The following is a 21,074-nucleotide window of genomic DNA, read 5'->3' as shown; positions in this document are numbered from 1 at the left end:
AGCATTCTAAGATCACATAAACTAGAACACGATCTGATAGCACATTTGGCTTGTAGGTCAGTCTATAATAGAAGGGATCAGGAACAGAGTGAAGGAATTCAGCTCTCCTCATCCACATACACTTTTTATTGTAAAACGTAGGCCCCTCCCATCCTGTTTTAGATATGAATGGAGCAGATATATGAACAAACCATTTATTCCCTGTCCCATCTAGTTTGGCTCTTTGTGCAATACCTGTGCTCATTGGGTTGCTTGCTTCAGGCAGGGATCCTGCAAAGCTTCCACTGTGATTCATTTGAGCCGACTGGAGTTCTGGGGCAGACCATGATGCTGAGTTGTAACCCAAAGGAACTCTCTGTTGCCCTGTAGGTGGGCCTCTATTTTGACTAGAGTAAGCATTTGCCTCTTGCAAATGTCCAAGAGCTGGTACACTGTGGGAAGTAGGCACTTGCCCATATGGGCTGCCAATGGACATCGAAGGATATGAAACGTTAGGATAAGCAACATTAGAGACAGCAGGCATGGCGTAGTGACCAGAAGGAGCAACAAATCCCTGAGATGGAACTGAAGAGCTGACAGAGTGCAAGACTGAATTACTATAAGGACTACCAAATGAGGAAAATGACTGTGAAACGCTGGTATATAACTGGGATGCAGAAGAAATCATTCCTTGGATAGGTCCAGATGGTTCTGCAATATGAGGTGCTCTATTGTACAAGTGCTGCGATCCCTGTGTGCTCAACATCTTGGAAGTCACAGAAGGTGCATTAACATTTTGTGCTGGCACTGAATAGTGGGTCGAATAATAATCAGCACCATAGTGGTTATCCAGCTGTGAAGGGATAGCTTTATTGGGCACTTGTGAGTAGTGTCCTGAGGGAGCACTATAGTTTTGAGGATGTGATCCATATCCAGGGGAGAACTGCATCTGATTTTGTGCTGGTCCTGAAAGAAAGAAAAATCAATGCATTAAAATTATATAGAACATGCCTTTAAAGAAAGAATAGGAAACCAAATGTAATGCTGACTTCTTTTTTGTCTATTCTTTTTTGCACCACAATAAACTAATTCAGGTTTACTCTGTGTGTGTGGTGTGTGTGTGGGGGTGTTTTGCTGTACAAATTATATATCTGGAATTTGTCCAAGTATTCAGTAGCCAGTATGAGAGAACAGAGAGCAGGTAATTAGAATACTTTTGCAATAGCTTGCACAATTCCACATAACAGACATTGAAGCAATCTAGATTCAAACTTTGTATCACATAAGTGAACAGAAAACTATTATATTGTATTGTATATTATAGAATGGCAGTAGCGAAGAAGAGTTTTCTTGCCTGCCACTAAAAACATAGCGGACAATGCAACACAACTGTTTGGATGTAAAAGGCAGATGATAATCTGGACCATCTAGCAATGTGGACCAGACATGTACACCATGATAATTGGCAACGAGATTTGAATACAATGTTCACAGCAACTTGAAGAGATCTATGTTACTTTTGGCAGAATCCATCAGAGCACATATCACTCCCCTATAGATTCCCTTCATCAAGCAGTGAGTCCCACTGATTCCATTGAACAAGCAGGTCCCACCACTTACACAAAGGAGATTTCATGCTTCCTAGAGGAAGCCCTGAAATGAGCAGAAACACTCATTTCAGGTTGGTCCAGAAGCACTAAATCGACACTGCACAAGCACTGGGGACCACTTGCACAATGAAATTGACAGTGCAAAAGAGAATCAGCGGATCATAAAATCCCAGTTGGGTTTTGCCCATAAATGCTCCAACGTCTGGTGCTCTGGACACTTGTATTGTAAGCAGTGCTTTTCATTGGCATATTTCTGTGACACCTTAGCTCAAGAATCCACTTTGATTCCGGAATCAGCAGCATGGAAAGCTGCCAGGAACCTTGTTAAGGCTGTTTAGATGGCCATAGCAAGGCACGAACTTCCTCCATTAGATTGACCTGAATTGTTCCTCATATCTATAAAATCATGCAAATGCCATCAATATGCTAATGGCTCCATGAAGGTACCTTTGCATTGGCCAATCCAGAGCGTCGGCAGAAAGACAAAACAGGCTCAATCCTTAAGTTCCTATTTCCTTGATAGGTCAACAGATTCAGATACCACCTAATGCTACTTTTGTTTTGAATATCATTTTTATTTTATATATTGCTTTTCTATACCACCCAGTAGCCCAATATGCTGCTTTATATGGTTAGCTTCATGTAAGTGAAGTGGGAATTTCAATTCCCAGAACCAAATTATAGTTCTCTTTGTCCAGCATCCAGCCTCTGCATCCTTCGTACCCTTAGTTTTGAAACCTATAACTGGCCAGGGGTTCAGGCAGCACTTCTTTCCTTTTGCTTGAGCATCCGTCATGTTTGTGGGTCTCAGTTTTAAGAATAACAGAGAGTTCAATTGGCTTCTAATATCATTCCTCAGGACACTTATCTGATTCCTCACTACATTCTGGCATCCATCACACATTTCCAGGTCCAGTGTCCCCTTGCTTTCCTAGTGAACCACTTGACTGCCTCATTGGTCCAGAAAAATCCATTTGCCTTGCATATCCAAGGAAAAAGCTTTATTCTCTAGTAAAGCACCCGTTGAATCCAAAGCCAGTTTTGGTGCCTTGCAGGGGGCTGTGACCTATCTGTGTGTTCTTAGCTTTGAGCCTGAGGGCAGAAGTCAAGCAAGAAGCTGAGAGCAATGGGAAGCTACTACCACAGGTCTTGAGCTAAGCGCAACCATTTTTAGCCAACTTTTAAAATATTATTGGGAATTCTAAGAGCTCCATTTCCAAGACGTGTCATCCAAATTTTGTTTTTAAACCAAATTGTGATGGCTCTGCAGTCTCTAATAAAATCTAAGCTAAGATTTGGTCTCCCAATGATTATTGATAATGTAGGCGACGGGCCATTATCAATAATTTGGCTGAGGCCTTCATTCCATTTTTTAAATTCTTAGCTTAAGCTGAGAAAATTGAGGGTAGCCTGTGCCCTAACTATTTGCAGCAATCCAGCTAGTGAATTCCTTTAAGTTCCCATTATTCTGTATGCTCTTTTTTCTCCTTTCCTCCTAAAATTATCCATTTCTGCTCCCACAGCCCACTATTTTCAACAGTACCCAAGATCCCATGGTCACATAGCCTCCCAAGTCCCTGCCTTGCCATTTCCACAGTATCCCCTTCCACTCTGCATCTGGCAGAAATTAATTTTGCCAATCTTCATCTTTTCCTATCTCTATTTTAGGCCTCTTAGAACTCGTATACTGGTCCATGTACTAGGGGCTTTGCATGCTAACCAAACTGTTTTTCTCTTTTATAAGGCATGTACATTGAGAATGAAATCATTAACAATATGCTTTTGGTCTTTAATGAGTGAATTCCCCATTTGTTTAGAACATAGCACATTAACCTGCTGTGAACACACCACACTTCTGTTAAAGACCCCAGTCCTGTATTTGCCGCTACAAAGTTCAGCCATGCGTGGAAATGCCAACGTATGGCAACAACTAGCAGGTAGAAATATTTAAAATATAAAAGTATTTGGGACTGGTAGCATTTGAAATATCCTGTCCTATGTGTAATATGTATGTTTGTGCCTGCCTGTGTGTGTATATAATGTTCAACTACTATGGCATCGGTGCTGTGTAAAACAACAGTAACCAGTTATGCCGTGTATTCATGTCCATTTTAGCTAATGAACATCAGGTAGGTTCACTGTCAATTTGCATAATGATCTTATCTGATGCTATGCATAATTTATCCAGAAGCAAGTCTACTGAGTTCAATAGGACTTACTCAATGACACTGACCTCTGTGTAAATATTAGGAGCAGGCTGTAAGATTGCTAACCTCCTCTGACAAAGCATGTTCCTGCAGCATCAACACTAATTATACATTCCAACTTACAAAATAATATAGGTAGCTGCATAAGACCAAGTCAGACCACTTAGCTCCATACTGTCTATATACCAACCTGGTGTCCATATATTGACTATCGGCAACCTGGTGCCTCCAGATGTTTTGAACTACAACTCCCACAACCCCCAGCCAGTATGGCCAAATGGTCAGAGATTATAGAAGCTTTGGTCTAAAATACCTAGAGTACACCGGGTTGCCTATCTCTGGTCTGCCCTAACTGGCAGCAACTCTCAAAGGTTTCAAAGACAGGGATTTTTCCAAGTTGTACTTGAAATTGCCAGGAATTGAACCTGGGACATTCTGCATGCAAACATGGACTGGTAGCAAGTATGCTTAATTCGCACAAAGAATTTCTTATACTTAAAAAACAATCCTATGTGCTTACTTCTGAGTAAATAAGTCTCGTTACATCCAAGGAGGCTCACTTTCAGGTAACTGTATATAAGCAGCCTTTCCCTACCTGATGCCCACCAGAAGTGCTGAACTACAACTCACTCCCATCACTCCATCTCCAGGCAGCAATATAGGATTGCAGTCCTAATTAATCTTTACTTGAGTAGAAAAACTAGTCAGTAGGGATTTCTCCTAATGCTCAGGTTTCAGTGTCAGTCCCATAACTGCATCAGTTACATATTAAATAGCCAGAGAAAGAAAAATCATCACTGTTGCTTAAGATAATGTACTTTACTAATTTGCTGGGCAACACTGGAGAATTAACACACTCCACATTGGCTGATATGGTTATGGCATCATTGGCTTCTTCCTCTAACTAAGGTTTTAGCTATCAAGCTGGTGTTTCACTCTATCCTCCCTTAATTGACAGTTCTGCTATCACCTGGAAAGCCCAAAAAACTTTAAAACAGAGCCCCTGCTAAAGGAATTGAGGGAGGTGGCTACCAGGACAAGGGCCTTTTCTGCTATGGCACCCTGGCTGTGGAATGAGCTCCCTAGAGAGGTGGCACCTACACTGCATTCTTTCCGGCACCAGGTGAAGATCTTTATATTTTCTCAGTATTTTAGCATGTTACCATCCTAGTCTTTTAACTCTACTGTTTTAAATCTGTATTTTAATTCCCTACATTGCTGCTCAGCTTTATTCTGCTTGTACTTTTATATTGTAATTTTAAGCTTCTATATTATATTTTATAATGTGTCTTATGGTTAATTTTTGTGAACCACCCAGAGAGCTTCAGCTATCAGGTGGTATAGAAATGAAATAAATAATAAACAAACTGAGGCAGCACCAGACTTTAAGTAGATTGAAGATGGGGGCTTCAGCTTCTATGGCTCTGCAGGCTACAAAAAGCTTGCTTTAACATAACAAGTCTTCTAAGGATAAGAAAATTGCAGCCTTCATTTGGGTTGGAGATAGGGGGCAAATCTCCCTTTCCTCACCCCCATCTCTAGATGCTCAAGGAATGCATTAGAGGAAGCGGATGAACTGGTAGGGATCAGGGAAGAGAATTCAGGGAAGGGATTGCTGGAATTACAAGAACCAGCCATAGAAACGATTAGTGTGATATGTGTGTTTGGGCCTCTGACAGCCTCGCTTATTGAAGAAAGAATCCCTCTGGGCTGGGAACAAGGAAATAGGATCAGAGCAGGGAGGGTGATTCTTATCTGTAGGGAGAGAGACATGTTGGACAAGGCAGATTGTTACTCAGGTCCCTTTCTGGGTTCATGTGCTGGGAACAGAGGGCTTATAAAGAAGCCATGACGTGAAATAGGAGTGAAACTTTGGTTCACAAACAGGTCTGGCTTTCCTTGAGGGCAGAAAGGTTTTGCTGCCTTGAGTCTGAGATGCAGACAGTCACGTTGACAAAGCTGTGGAACAATGGACCAGTATGAGAAGAAGTTACAATGTTTGCTACTCCTCACAGCTAGTCAGCTCTGGTTACACAGTCTTGTCCATTGGGGCAATAGTCAAACCCCCATTTTAAACAAGGTTTACATTTTCTAGTACAAAACCCACGACGTAGTGAAAGATTTTGGTCAATAAAGTGAAAAATCCCTTGTTCAAACTTTTTCAAGCAGTGCTACGGCCACTTGCAGACTAACAAACTTCAGCAAAATTTTCATAAACTAGGGCAGGGGTGGGGAATCTGTGGCCTCCAGATGTTGCTGCACTACACTGCAAAAAATGTAAGCATGGGCCATGCTAACTGGAGCTGATGGGAGCTGCAGGCCAACAACATCTGGAGAGCTACAGCTTCCCCACTCCTGTAGTAGCTTGAACTGTATAAAACAAACAAACCCACCTGAAATCAAACTCAGCCTAGCATTCTCTACTTCCCTCCATTTTTAGTCTGGAATCCTGCTAGATGCAATCAAATATAAGGCACTCAGCTCTCTCTTACACAGACACTCCACTCTCACAGCTGCTCATTCAGAGCATCTTACCCAGCTTTCCACATCGCCACACCTTTATAACTTGCAGTAATTATGCAAACACTAGTAAACTTCATAGGCTGTGAGGAGCCTCAACCTTATTGGGTCATTAACTCCAGAGAAAAGAGAAGGGATGTTCATCAGAATTCAAAGGGACAAGTGCCAGGGCATTCATCTTGAGTAGTTTGGTGGATTTCCTGCCAATATAACTTCCAAATAATCTAGCTAATCTAGCAACATTAAAAAATACAAATAATAAACTTTAAAGAATCACTTCTCTTTAACCATAGTCTTGTTAACTTTGAACTTCAGAGTTGCTAGACTAAAAAAAATCTTAGGCATGCTGTTTTAAGAACAGGGCCTCCACATAGACTCAAGCCTGAGAAATTGAATGTTAACAAAGAAAGGTATTAAAAGAGCTTACATTCAAGAAAGAGGAAAGTACTAACATACGGTAAACAGAGATACTATCAAAGCAACATCAAGGATGTCTAAGGTTGCAATCCTATACACACTTACCAAAGCATAAGTTCCATTGAACTCAATAGGGCTTACTTCTGAGTAGGCATGTATAGAATTGCACTGCAAGGATGGCTTTTATTCCAGAATCAGAATAGTAATCTGATGCGATCTGTGACAGTCAAAATCCTTTACATGGAAAGGGAAATTCAGCAGGGTTTAAGCCTTGTGATCACCTCAAGCTACAGTAACAGAAGCAACAAGCTGCTACTAAATTTGCATCTTTGAATATTTGAAGTGAAGTGTACTTTTGAGCAGCGTGTGTGTGTGTATGTATGTACACACACACACACAAACACACACACACACCCCGCCTCCCTTTTCTTACCGTCTTACTGCTTGTTTTTAATTCCAATGGGTGCACAGCTGATGAATTATTCTGTGCCAAAGATTCTGTGCCTTAATTCCCTCCTTTGCTATCAGTTATGGCTTGCACACACTCAAGTTAACTCTGCCTATGGGCCAAAAGAATCCAAAAGAGGCAATGCAAGAAGGCAGGACTTTGCTGTCCCACCACCCCTGCCAGAGTAGGCCCAAACATCCTTACATAGATAATCTTTTATTCATCTGTATAAGCCGCTCTGAGGGCCTTACTAAATGTAGAGTGTGTTATAAATGCTTTAAATAAATATAAATACAAAAAGCAGTGACATGCACAGGCTGTTTTAACTTTAACTATCTGCTAAAGCATAAAAAATATAGAAACTCAGAACTTGTTCTCTACTCTCTACCAATAATCATTCATAGCTAAATTACCACTTAGCAGAAGCCAGTGCCAAATATGTACATGTATCCTATAATTTATCCAAGGAGCTATATGCAGCTTATTTTCTTCAGTGATTTTATCTTATCAAGGCCTCAGAGGGGTAGGTTAGGTTGAAAGATAAGTGACTTGCCCATGACCAGACCATACTGTTAGCTTTGCGGATGGGCAGGAAGTTGAATATTCTAACATTCCAAAAAAATTAATTCTAGCTCTCTCAGTATTAGAAGGTGCAGCCTTCCTCAACAAGGATCATATCAAGAAGTCAGAACATCTTGGTAAACTACACATAGATACAATCCATACCAAAACAAACATACATTCAGCAGGGTGGGACAACTAGTAGAATGCTGTAAACTTCATAAGAAATTGTTGCCATCAACTGTTTGCAACCAAGAGGATTAGAAAGTTATCCTCAAAAATCTGAACAAAAATCCTTGGGCTGTAATAGTGTACCATCGAGAGGACCATATAAAACTCACTCTTTGCCTTACTCTTACAGAAACGTTTTTAAACAGTTTTCACTTTAAACACATGAGCCAAAGATTTACATTTCTTTTATTAATGAAGACTGTTTCACTACCAAACTTGGCTATTCAAATGCTTAGATACGCTTCTTTATTCAACCACAATCACATTCCTTTTAGAAGTCCACAAGTTCTTTCTCTTAACTGTTCTTAAAAATCTGGATTTCTGCCACAAACACTTGTTATATAGAGTTGCCAATACTACATAAATCATTGTAAATGCTGACAGACTGAAATTGCTGGCTAAATATTTTAACAAAACCTCTGAACTTATTTAATAGGTAAAAAAAAAAACCTGTGACAATCATAAAGGGTAACTTTGGATCAATTCTACCTAAGCATGCAAACATTTTAATGCGGATGCAATTGCTCTGGTAGTGATAGAAATCTACCCTGAGAATCTTTGCATAAGTAAAAATTCTTTTTAGAAATGCTTCCCAACCAAAACAAGGAACAAATCGAAATACCTGCAGAATGCTCTATCTAACATAATTGCTTTGATCAGTCACAGCAAGGGGCCCATCTACTCCACAATCCTGTTCCCAACAATGGCAAGCCAAATATCTCTGAGAAACATGCAAATAGTAGATGGCAACAGCCCTCCCTCATTTTTCCCCAGCAGCTAGTGTTCAGTGGTATGTTACCTGTGAACATGAAGACCTTATTTGGCTATTATAAAAAATACACATATCCTCTATGAATCTGTCTAATTATGTTAGTCTGACCTTGATTTGTGGTCCGATAGCAGCCCTATTCAGGCATACAGACAAATGCATGGGTGTAGGGCAGGGGTGAAGAACGTTAGGCATAGGGGCCCAATCCAGCCCTGTTGGGGCTTCCAGAAGACTCCACCCCTTTCCCCTGGCTCCACTCCCTTTTCCCCAACCACAGATTAGTGTTTTCCAGCTTCTGTGCAATGTTTTTCGCATTCTAAAAATGTATCTCCTAAAGCTTAATTACTGGCTTAAGAGCTTTGAGCTAAAATATTATATTTTTGGCCCTGCCCTTTTTGCCTTTAGCCCTGCCCACCACAGTAAAGTAACTCCCAAGAGATTGTCTGAAATGGAATTCAGCCCTCAGTCTGAAATACGCCCTGCATCGCTGGTGTAGTAATTGAAGGGCTGCATACACACACACTATGTCGCCATATGCACTGGCCCCAGCCCCTGTTCATATGTTTGCAATAAACACCAGAAGAGAGCTATTGACTATGACGTAAGAATGTCAGGAATACAGAGATGGAAACCAGGGCTCCCAAACAGCCTTTACCTGTGTGGACAAGATAGGGTTGTGAATCTCCTTTTTGTATATAGAAGTAGGGGGTGTTTACATTAGCTCAAAACATTTTATTGGGGATTGTCTGGGGAAAAGGTTGAAATACCATAGTCTGCATAGTTTAGGACCAGAGGGAAGGGCAGTATCATAGGCTCCACACGTATCCTTGAGCTAGAAAAAGTTAGATTCATGCCAAGAACTCAAAAGGATCACTCCAATGTACGTGAATGGGCAAAATGGCAAACGAGATTCAATGTAAACTGAGGTACACACTGGGAAAAAACCTCCAAAATCAACATATACAATAAAGGGGTCTAAAGTAGAAGCGAACAGCCAGGAAAGATCATGGGGGTAACTGTAAAAAGAAGAGTGAAGGTGTCCATTCACTGCAACAGAAGTGAAATTAAAAGGCAAATCCCATGCTAGAGATTAAGAAACAGACTGAAATAAGGCAGCTGGTATCTTCATGTCTGTTTACATATCGATGGCATGGCTACATTTGGAATACTGCACACAGTCCTGGCCACACTCTAAGAGTCCAATCCAACGCACGTCTGATTGGGGAATGCTGGGAATTGCAGGACTTTTTTCTGCATAAACATGCATAGGCCTGAGCCCTAAAATGATCAAAGGGTTGGAGCACTTTCCCTAAAGAAATAAAATTAGAGTTTGAGGCCTTTTAGTTGAGGGGGGTAACAAAGGGGGGGAGCCAGAAATGATAACAGTATATATATATATACACATACATACACACACACACACACACACACACACGATATGGAGAAAGTTGAGAGAAAGAAGTTTTCATTCCCTTTTTCATCATAGTAGAAATCAGGGTCTTTTAATCAAAGTTGCAGGAGATTCAGGCCAGGCAAAGAAAAACAACATCTTCCCACTAAGCATGATTAGTTTATGGAATTTGCTTCAGAAGACATGCCAATAACACCACTGGCTTAGATGGCCTTAGAAGGGGATTAGATGGAATCATGGAAGAACGTAGGTCTATCAACAACTGTTACCTACCCAAGACAACTAAATGAAACCGCTATAGAGGCAGTAATGAATGCCAACTGTTGAGAAGCACACAAGAGTTGGAGTCTGGGGGTTGCTGTCGTGTCCTGCTTGTGGCCTTCCCAAAAGCAACTCGGCAGCTAGATGGAACATGTGGGGCTAGCCTTGGTTTGATCCAGCAGCGATCTTCTCGTGCACTACTATTTGCAAGTACCTAAAAAAGTCTGCCACATGAAAGTTAGATGCTCGGGCTTGCGTGGCATCTTTGCGCTCAGGCCAAAGGATGTTTCACTCACACATGCTCCCGGCCCCCTCTGCGTCCCAAGCCACCACCACCCATCCTTGTTCCTCTGACAACCCCCCAGCCACAACCCACCCCATTTCCCTCTTGCTGCTGCTGCTGCACACTCGCCACGCAACTTCACCGAACTCCATGGGGCACTCTCCCCCGCCCCCAGTTCGGCACCATTCTCTCCCACTAACCGAGACAAACTCTCCCCCCCCCCCCCCGACTACCACCACATCCTCGCCCCTTCCCCGCGAGTTGCCTCCCCACAGCTTTGCGCCCTACGCGACTCCTCCTTCCCCTTCTCCTCCCCGCCTCTGCCGTCGCCCTCCCCGGTCCAGTCGGCCCTGCTTAATTACCGTTCTGACAGAGCCCGAAGCCGCCCGGGGCTCTGAGGCCCGCGGTGCGCCCGCCAGGCAAGGGGGCGGCGGCCAGGGGCGGCGGGGGGAACCCTGTGGGGGGCACCGACATGGCGCCGTCCTCACGACGCTTCTTCCTCTTCTCCGGCTTCTTCTCTTGCCCGAGGAGGCAGCGGGATAGGAGGCGGGGCACAGCAGGGCGAGAGCGCGCCTACGTCGGCCGCCAACGGAACCGACTCTGGAAGGAACGTGCTGAGGAATTGCAACGTCGTTCCTCGGAAACCAGCACTCCTGGGCGCACGAGCGGAAGGACGCCGCGCTGTCACCGCCACCATCGCCTCGGCCCACAGCGCCCCCTAGCGACACCGCCAAGCCACATCTGCCGCTGGCCCTTCTTGCCCTGGGACTTATTTATTGAGGGCGCAATCCTTCTCTTTTCTTTTCTTTTCATGCTGAGTTGTTTTTTCCCCCCTCTCATGATTTTTTTTTATTTCGAAAGAAAGTTATCAAGATAAAGGCAACCAAAAAGAACGGCATGCATAATAATAAATTCAATGAACAAAAAACCTACGGTTTATAAAACAACGTTAAGGCCGTACACTTTCCCACCAAGCACCAAAAAGCGGGGAAATTGGGAGTTAAGGCTCGCCAGCCTTAACGCCACATCCTCCCTAAGGAGGCAGAAAGTACCAGTGAAATTCTCATTCTGCCAAAGCAGATAAACCATGAGGACAGGATGGAGAATAGGATATGCAGAGGTGACTGTGGGGTTGTGGAAAACTGATGACGAACAACTTAGAGCCACCTACTTCTTTTTTTGTTTAGAGCAGCCCTTCCCCAACCTGGTGCCCTCCAAAGGTGTTGGACTGCAACGATCTATCATTGCAAGTCAGTATGTCCCATGGTCAGGAATGCTGGGACAGCAGGATGGGGAACGTAGGGCGGCGCCTCCAGGCAAGCCCACCCCCACCCCACCCCGCTTACCTGCTCTGTCATCGTTGGGCCTGGGCTTGAACTGAGAGCCCTGGTGCACCTGGAAGCAAGGCCACACTTGCAGCCTTGCTTCTGGGTGGACCCAGGGGCTCAATTCAAGTCAGGGCCAGCCGATGACAGAGCAGGTAAGAACACACACCCCACACACACCTGGCCCCTTACCTGGACCTGCTGCCACCGCTGCACAAAGTGTGGCAGCTCCAGCCAACCCCCCTCCTGCCTGGCCCCTTACCTGGAGCTGCCACTGCACAAACTGTTGCGGTGGCAGCTCCAGGCAAGCCCACCCCAGCCCACCCCACTTACCTTCTCCGTCATGGCCTGACCCGTGCTTGAATCAAGCCCCTGAGTCCAACCAGAAGCAAGGCTGCAGGTGCGGACTTGCTTCCGGGTGGACCAGGGCACTCGATTCAAGGTGGGGCCCAGCGACAACGGAGCAGGTAAGTGGGGTGGGCTGGGGTGGGGGCTTGCCTGGAGCCGTTGCTGCAGTTTGCACAGCAGCGGGTCCAGGTAAGGGCCCAGGCAGGAGGGGGGTGCTTACCTGCTCCGTCGTCCCCGGGCCCAGGCTTGAATTGAGTTTCCTGATGGACCAGGGTGCTCAGTTCAAGCCCGGGCCCAGTGACGATGGAACACGTAAATGGGTTGGGGCTTACCTGGCAGCAGGGCCAGGCAAGAGGGGGTGGGGTTTCTTACCTGCTCCGTTGTCGCAGTCCAACACCTTTGGAGGGCACCAGGTTGGGGAAGGGCTGCTCTAAACAAAAAAAGAAGTAGGTGGCTCTAAGTTGTTCGTCATCAGTTTTCCACAACCCCACAGTCACCTCTGCATATCCTATTCTCCATCCTGTCCTCATGGTTTATCTGCTTTGGCAGAATGAGAATTTCACTGGTACTTTCTGCCTCCTTAGGGAGGATGTGGCGTTAAGGCTGGCGAGCCTTAACTCCCAATTTCCCCGCTTTTTGGTGCTTGGTGGGAAAGTGTACGGCCTTAACGTTGTTTTATAAACCGTAGGTTTTTTGTTCATTGAATTTCATGGCTTTTTGTAAAGGATAACGAGCCCATCCCTCTTTTAAATGTGGTTACTGTAGTATAGCTCCTGCAGCTTTCACTGTTGTGACGAAGAAGGAATTTCACCAGGTTCTCCATATATACAAATGACACCTGCTGAAATTTATATTTATAAATATAACTGTAAAAAATTTATATTTTTTACTTAATTAATATTAAAGAATGCACCGTTGTGCATTCTTTAATGTTAATTAAGTAAAAAATATATTTTTCTCCTGCAGCTTTAACTGGTGTGATGAAGAGGGAACTTCACCAGGTTCCCCATATATACAAATGACACCTGCTGAAATTCCCTTTTCTATGCAACTGTTAAAGATACAGGAGCCCTGTGCTCCTTTTCATATGGTCACAGGGGCAGGGGGCTGGTGACTCCGATGTCAGTGGGGCTATGAATCCATGGGTACATAAATCCTACAATCCTATGCAAGGTTAGACATAAAATCCTACAATTCTATGCATATACCCACGGATTCATAGACCCACTGACATCGGAGTCACCAGCCCCCTGCCCCTGTGACCATATGAAAAGGAGTACAGGGCTCCTGCATCTTTTACAGTTGCATAGAAGAGGGAATTTCAGCAGGTGTCACTTGTATGTATGCAGCACCTGGTGAAATTCCCTCTTCGTCACAACAGTTAAAGCTGCAGGAGCTATACTAGACTGACCAGATTTAAAAGAGGGCAGGGCTCCTGCAGCTTTCACTGTTGTGATGAATCCCAGGTGGATTCCTGCATTAAGAAGTGGGATGGACTAGATTGCCTCTCAGGGTCCCTTTTCAACTCTTCTATTCTAGGATTCTCTCAACATGGGCAGAGTGCATTGCCTGTGGCTGATGTGAGTCAAACATGCCACGATAACTGGAGGGAGGAAGTTTTCCCAACCTGCCAGCTAAATTCCTGCATTAAGAAGTGGGTTGGACTGGATGCCCTCGTAGGCCCCCTTTTCAACTCTGCTATTCTAGGATTTTCTGAACATGAGCAGAGTGCATTGCCTCTGGCTGATGTGACTCAAACATGCCACGATAACTGGAGGGACAAAGTTTTCCAAAACTGCCAGCTAAATTCCTGCATTAAGAAGAGGGATGGATTCTTTAATGTTAATAAAGTAATAATTATAAATTTTAGTTTTAGATTCATGAGTGTATTAGTGGTAAGTTAGATAGAATACTAATGTATTAGTTAGTGTAAAAGCTGAGTTTGTTGCCGTTTTTGTCTCGGACTTTTGCGTTCGGGTGTACTTACTGTATGCAGAAAGTGTTTTTAATAAACAACACCTCCCTCCAAAAAATCTCAACTTGCTTTTTCGCAAAACACAGATGTGACTTTATATACCCATCTATTTTATGGTCACATGTATGTTATATTTATATTTAATATTTGCCTTGGAGAGCTCCTTTGTAGTTCTGACTGGCTATAACTGAAACCTAGAGGGATTCACCACCCCACTGACATCAGAGTCACAAGCCACTGCTGGATTTAGCATGTCTCGCTCCTGTAGAGTGACCATTCTCAAAGGAGTACAGGGTTCCTGTACCTTTAACAGTTGCATAGAAAACGGGGTTGGACTGGATGGCCTCGTAGGCCCTTTCCAAATCTGCTATTCTATGATTCTATGATTGGGATAGTTTATGCTCTCTTTCTCTCTCACTCACTCTCACACACACATACTCAAACCCAAATATGTGGCAGTGTAGTGTAATGGTTAGAGTGTCAGGCAGGTTCTAGTCCCCACTTGATCATGAAGCTCACTGGCTAACTTTGGACCAATCACTGACTCTCAGCCTCACCTACCACACTGGGTTGTTGTGGCTATTAAATGGACAAGAGGAGAACTATGTGCGTCACCTTGGGTTGCTTGCAAGAGGGAAAAAAGGTTTCTCCCATATACCTTTCCATGTGGCTAGGGTGATGACTTCAAAGGAGTACAGGGCTCTTCTATCTTTTACACTTGTATAGAAAAGGGAATTTCAGCAGGTCTCACTTGTATGCATGCAGCACCTGGTGAAATTCCCTCTGCGTCACAGCAGATAAAGCTGCAGGAACCCTGCCCTCTTGACCAGATACAAAAGAGGGAAGGCTTCTGTGACTTTAATTACTGTGATGAAGAGAGAATTTCACCAGGTGCTGCATACATACAAGTGACACCTGCTGAAATTCCCTTTTCTATGCAACTGTTAAAGATACAAGAAGCCTGTCCTCCTTTTCATATGGTCACCCTATGTATAGATTGTTCCAAAAGTGACGACAACTATTTTATACATCTGTGTTTCTGTCTAAACTTGCATAGGATTGTAGGTTTTTCTGTCTAAACATGCGTAGGACTGTAGGTTTTTCTGTCTAAACATGCATAGGATTGTAGTGTTTTCTGTCTAAACATGCATAGGATTGGAGGATTTTCTGTGTAAACATGCATAGGATTGGAGGATTTTCTGTCTAAAGATGCATAGGATTGTAGTGTTTTCTGTCTAAACATGCATAGGGTTGTTGGATTTTCTGTCTAAACATGCATAGGATTGGAGGATTTTCTGTGTAAACATGCATAGGATTGGAGGATTTTCTGTCTAAACATGCATAGGATTGTAGGGTTTTCTGTCTAAAGATGCATAGGATTGTAGGGTTTTTTGTCTAAAGCATAGGATTGTAGGGTTTTCTGTCTAAACATGCATAGGGTTTTCTGTCTAAACATTTTCATGTTTACACAGAAAATCCTCCAATCCTATGCATGTTTAGACAGAAAACCTTACAATCCTATGCATCTTTAGACAGAAAACCCTACAATCTTATGCATGTTTAGACAGAAAATCCTCCAATCCTATGCATGTTTAGACTGAAAACCCTACAACCCTATGCATGTTTAGACAGAAAACCCTACAATCCTATGCATCTTTAGACAGAAAACCCTACAATCCTATGCATCTTTAGACAGAAAACCCTACAACCCTATGCATGTTTAGACAGAAAATCCAACAATCCTATGCAAGTTTAGACAGAAACACAGATGTATAAAATAGTTGTCGTCACTTTTGGAACAATCTATACATAGGGTAACCATATGAAAAGGAGGACAGGCTTCCTGTACCTTCACCAGTTGCATAGAAAAGGGAATTTCAGCAGGTGTCACTTGTATGTATGCAGCACCTGGTGAAATTCTCTCTTCATCACAGCAATTAAAGTCACAGGAGCCTTCCCCCTTTTGTATCTGGTCAAGAGGGCAGGGTTCCTGCAGCTTTAACTGTTGTGACGCAGAGGGAATTTCACCAGGTGTTGCATGCCTATGAGTGACACCTGCTGAAATTCCCTTTTCTATGCAACTGGTGAAGGTACAGGAGCCCTTTCCTACTTTCCATATGGTAACCCAATGTAAACTTACAGCAAAATCTTACTTCTACTCAGAACTAAGTCCTGACTTTCCTGGGGGCTGTGATGAAACAAACAACAAGACCCCCCTCTTTTGCATACATGCCAGGGAGGAAGGCGCTCCCTCAGTTCAACAGCAGCAGCACCCTCCATGCCTTGTCGCCCTCCTCCTCCATGTAATCTAGCTCATACTAATCGTGCCAAAGAAACAGGAAGCACAACAGTGACGGGTAAACAATGGCATTTTCCTTAATGTAGAGAAGCTCTCAATCTCCTCCAATCCTATGCATGTTTACACAGAAAATCCAACAACCCTATGCATGTTTAGACAGCAAACCCTACAATCCTATGCATGTTTACACAGAAAATCCTCCAATCCTATACATGTTTAGACAGCAAACCCTACAATCCTATGCATGTTTACACAGAAAATCCACCAATCCTATGCATGTTTAGACAGAAAATCCAACAACCCTATGCATGTTTAGACAGAAAACCCTACAATCCTATGCATCTTTAGACAGAAAATCCTCCAATCCTATGCATGTTTACACAGAAAATCCAACAACCCTATGCATGTTTAGACAGAAAACCCTACAATCCTATGCATGTTTAGACAGAAAACCCTACAATCCTATGCATGTTTAGACAGGAGCCTTTTGTATCTGGTCAAGAGGGAAGGCTCCTGTGACTTTAATTGCTGTGATGAAGAGAGAATTTCACCAGGTGCTGCATACATACAAGTGACACCTGCTGAAATTCCCTTTTCTATGCAACTGTTAAAGATACAGGAAGCCTGTCCTCCTTTTCATATGGTCACCCTATGTATAGATTGTTCCAAAAGTGCTGACAACTATTTTATACATCTGTGTTTCTGTCTAAACTTGCATAGGATTGTAGGTTTTTCTGTCTAAAGATGCATAGGATTGTAGGGTTTTCTATGTAAACATGCATAGGATTGTAGGGTTTTCTGTCTAAACATGCATAGGGTTGTTGGATTTTCTGTCTAAACAAGCATAGGATTGTAGGGTTTTCTGTGTAAACATGCATAGGATTGTAGGATTTTCTGTCTAAACATCCATAGGATTGTAGGGTTTTCTGTCTAAACATGCATAGGGTTGTTGGATTTTCTGTGTAAACATGCATATGATTGTAGGGTTTTCTGTCTAAACTACCTCACAGGGTTGTTGTGGCTATTAAATGGACAAGAGGAGAACTATGTAAGCCACCTATGTAAACCACGTACCAGCCTCTGATACAAAAGTCCTGTTGGGTGGGGCTGGGAGAATTTCACTAGGTGCTGTGTGCATACCTATGACACCTGCTGAAATTCCCTTTTCTATGCAACTGTTAAAGATACAGGAGCGCCTTTCCATGTGGCTACCTTGACCCTATGGAAAGGAGGACAAGGCTCCTGTATATTTAACAGTTGGATAGAAACGGGAATTTGTAAAGGATTTTGGGGTGGCCTGGACAATTAAGGCCCATTCACTTTCCAAAAAGCCTGCTCTTAGGAGATGGAAACTAGCAGGACTGGTTTGATATGGATCATACAAACATAAGAACCATGCTGGATCAGACCAAGGGTCCATCTAGTCCTGCAATGGCCGCTGCCCACCCCCACGCCGCGCCGGGAGAGAGGGGGGCCGCCCCCCACCCCCACCCCCACGCCGCGAGAGAGGAGGGGCCGCCCCCCACCCCCACCCCCACGCCGCGAGAGAGGAGGGGCCGCCCCCCAACCCCACCCCCACGTCGCGCCGGGATAGAGGGGCCGCCCCCTCACACCCACACGCCGCGCCGGGACAGAGGGGGGGCCGCCCCCCACCCCCACCCCCACGCCGCGCCGCGAGAGAGGAGGGGCCGCCCCCCACCCCCACGTCGCGCCGGAATAGAGGGGCCTCCCCCACCCCCACGCCGCGCCGGGAGAGAGGGGGGCCGCCCCCCACCCCGCGCCGGGAGAGAGGGGGGCCGCCCCCCACCCCCACCCCCACACCGCGCCAGGAGAGAGGGGGGGCCGACCCCCAACCCCACCCCCCACGTCGCGCCGGGATAGAGGGGCCGCCCCCCACCCCCACCCCCACGCCGCGAGAGAGGAGGGGACGCCCCCCACCCCCACCCGCACGCCGCGCCGGGAGAGAGGGGAGCCGCCCCCCCACCCCCACCCCCACGCCGCGCCGGGAGAGAGGGGGGCCGCCCCCCACCCCCACGCCGCGAGAGAGGGGGGCCGCCCCCCACCCCCACCCCCACCCCGCGCCGGGAGAGAGGGGGGGCCTCCCCCCACCCCCACCCCCACGCCACGCCGCGAGAGAGGAGGGGCCGCCCCCCACCCCCACCCCCACGTCGCGCCGGGATAGAGGGGCCGCCCCCCACCCCCACCCCCCACCCCCCACGCCGCGAGAGAGGAGGGGCCGCTCCCCACCCCCACGCCGCGCCGGGAGAGAGGGGGGGCCGCCCCCCACCCCCACGCCGCGCCGGGAGAGAGGAGGGGCCGCCGCCCCCCCCCCCCACACCGGAGGAGAGCAGGGACTTACCTTGCTTTCTTCCTCGTGGCTGGGTCTGGCCGGAAATGTACTTCCCTGCCGGAAAAGGAAGTTACGTCACTTCCGGCAGGGAAGTACATTTCCGGCCAGACCAGCCACGAGGAAGAAGGCAAGGTAAGTCCCTGCTCTCCTCCGGCGTGCGCGCGTGGGGGGGGGGGGGCGGCGGCGGCGGCGGCGGCGGCGGCGGCGGCGGCGGCTACCCTGGCCGGGAAGCGCCGCTGGTGAGTGTGTGTCTGTCTGTGTGTGTGTGTGTGTGATTGATTGATTGCCTAGCCTCCGGCCGCTGCCGCAGTTGGCAGCAGCGGAGACCAGGTAATCAATCACACACTCACGCACACACACACACCAGCGGCGCGGTGCTTCTCTGCCCTCGCCGCCGCCGCAGTTCGAGCGGCGGCGAGCCTAGAGAAGGTCCCCCTGCACCCCCACCCCACCGACGCGGGCCCCCCTCTCCTCCCCCCTCCGCCCAAGTCGGCTGCAGACCCGGGCCTGCAGCCGACGGACAAGGTGAAACCGGGGGGTGGGGGGCGACTTCCCCCCCCCGATTTCCCCCCTCCCGCTACGCCTGGGCCCGCTGCTGCACGAATGCAGCAGCGGCTCCAGGCAAGCTCCCCTCACCCCACTTACCTGACCGGTCGGGGATGAGCGCCGGCCGCGCTCTCCCTGCTCTCGGTCTCTCTCTGGGGATTCTGAAGCTCACGCGCATGCGTGAGCTTATCAGATTCCCCATTGAGAAACATGGGGATTTTAAAAATTAATTAAAAATTGATGGAACGGTCTTTCGAAAAAAGAAAGGCCATTCCATCAATCGGATGGATAGGGGAATTTAATCCTGTTTATGCATTCCCCCGGGAGGCTTCCCCTTTTGCGCTACGAGTGCGCAAAAAAAAAGTCGCCACCCCCCGAGAAAAACAAAGCAGATTGTGACGGACAGACTTTCTCTCCCTTTTTCTCCTTTAAACTCCCACCCAGACCTCAATATTTCAGGAATCTCCCTGAAACGCGCAGGGAATGTAAAGCCAGCATTTCTTTCTGGCAGTACCCGCGTTTCAGAAAGATTCCTGAAATATTTTTCATTTTAGGACCCTAAATTCCCCTTCCCCCCCCGCTAATAAATTATAATGGTAGAATGCTCAGATTACTGACGGGCCTTAACATACAGCAGCCACTACCGTGGCTGCTGTAATCAAGATAACTAAAGAAACAAAGGGATTCACTAATTATAATTCTTAGGCAGGATCTACACTACTGCTTTAAACTAGTTTATAACGGTTTTGACAACTGTTGGGCCCCAGGACAGACTGCATGTACAGTTTTGAAACCGTTTTCAAATTCTTGTATCCTGTTTGGTGTAGATTTATTTATTACATTTATATACCTCCCCACAGCCGAAGCATTCTGGGCGGTTCACAAAGGTTAAAACAGTAAACATTAAAAAGTATACAAAATTTAAGAACCATCAGAAACGTCAGTATCCATTTAAAAAACAACAGATATGGACTGTCTCAAATAAAATGGCCTAAGTGGGAGCTCAATATCTAATGAAAGAATAAAATTACAGTGTATACACTGTATAAAAGGAGCGTGTGAGAGTATGTAGTATTTTGTGCTAGGGGTGTGCACGGACCCCCCGCTCCGCTTCACTTCCAGATCTGCGATTTGCAGATCGAGCCGCTTCGCTCCGCCCCCGCTCTGCCTATGTCCGCTCCGCTCCGCTGCGGAGCTCCGGATCCGGATCAGAGCTCCGTTCCCCCCCCCCATAGGCTTGCATTAAGCTTAAAAAGTATACAACTTTTTTTCTGTGAAAGTTAGAAACCTCACGTTTGGCACCATGACACCTTATGGAGGTATACACACGCACGCTAAGACTCAAGGCAATCCCATCATCCCCTGAATTTTGGGGAATTTATGAAAATCCAACACCCCATTCACACCCCTTTCGATAGCTCCGTCAATTTGCACGTTAAAAACCTCAAACTCGCCACCATGATAACTTATCCAGGGATACACACGCACGCCCAGACTCAAGGCAGTCCCATCATCCCCTGTTTTTTGGCAGGGC

The 21,074-nt window shown here is 45.9% G+C and overlaps 1 protein-coding gene across 2 annotated transcripts in view; it reads right to left on the bottom strand.

The window, feature by feature from the left end:
- The window catches only part of SEC24B (SEC24 homolog B, COPII coat complex component), a 47,906-nt gene extending 36,735 nt beyond the window's left edge, over window positions 1-11,171 (bottom strand). Inside the window, exons 1-2 of one of the 2 annotated variants that reach the window (XM_063136274.1) lie at window positions 11,060-11,171; window positions 235-945 (exon numbers count right to left, since the gene is read on the bottom strand). In XM_063136274.1, coding sequence (XP_062992344.1) covers window positions 235-945; window positions 11,060-11,171 — 823 coding nt within the window. The remainder of the gene's footprint in view (window positions 1-234; window positions 946-11,059) is intronic. The other variant, XM_063136275.1, reaches the window with a different exon arrangement.
- Window positions 11,172-21,074: the final 9,903 nt, after the last annotated feature.

This window comes from Elgaria multicarinata, chromosome 10, assembly GCF_023053635.1.
Source record: "Elgaria multicarinata webbii isolate HBS135686 ecotype San Diego chromosome 10, rElgMul1.1.pri, whole genome shotgun sequence".
In the NCBI taxonomy this organism is placed as follows: Eukaryota; Metazoa; Chordata; class Lepidosauria; order Squamata; family Anguidae; genus Elgaria; species Elgaria multicarinata.
Note: the sequence above shows the minus strand (reverse complement) of the source record. Positions and strands in the feature narration are given on the sequence as shown.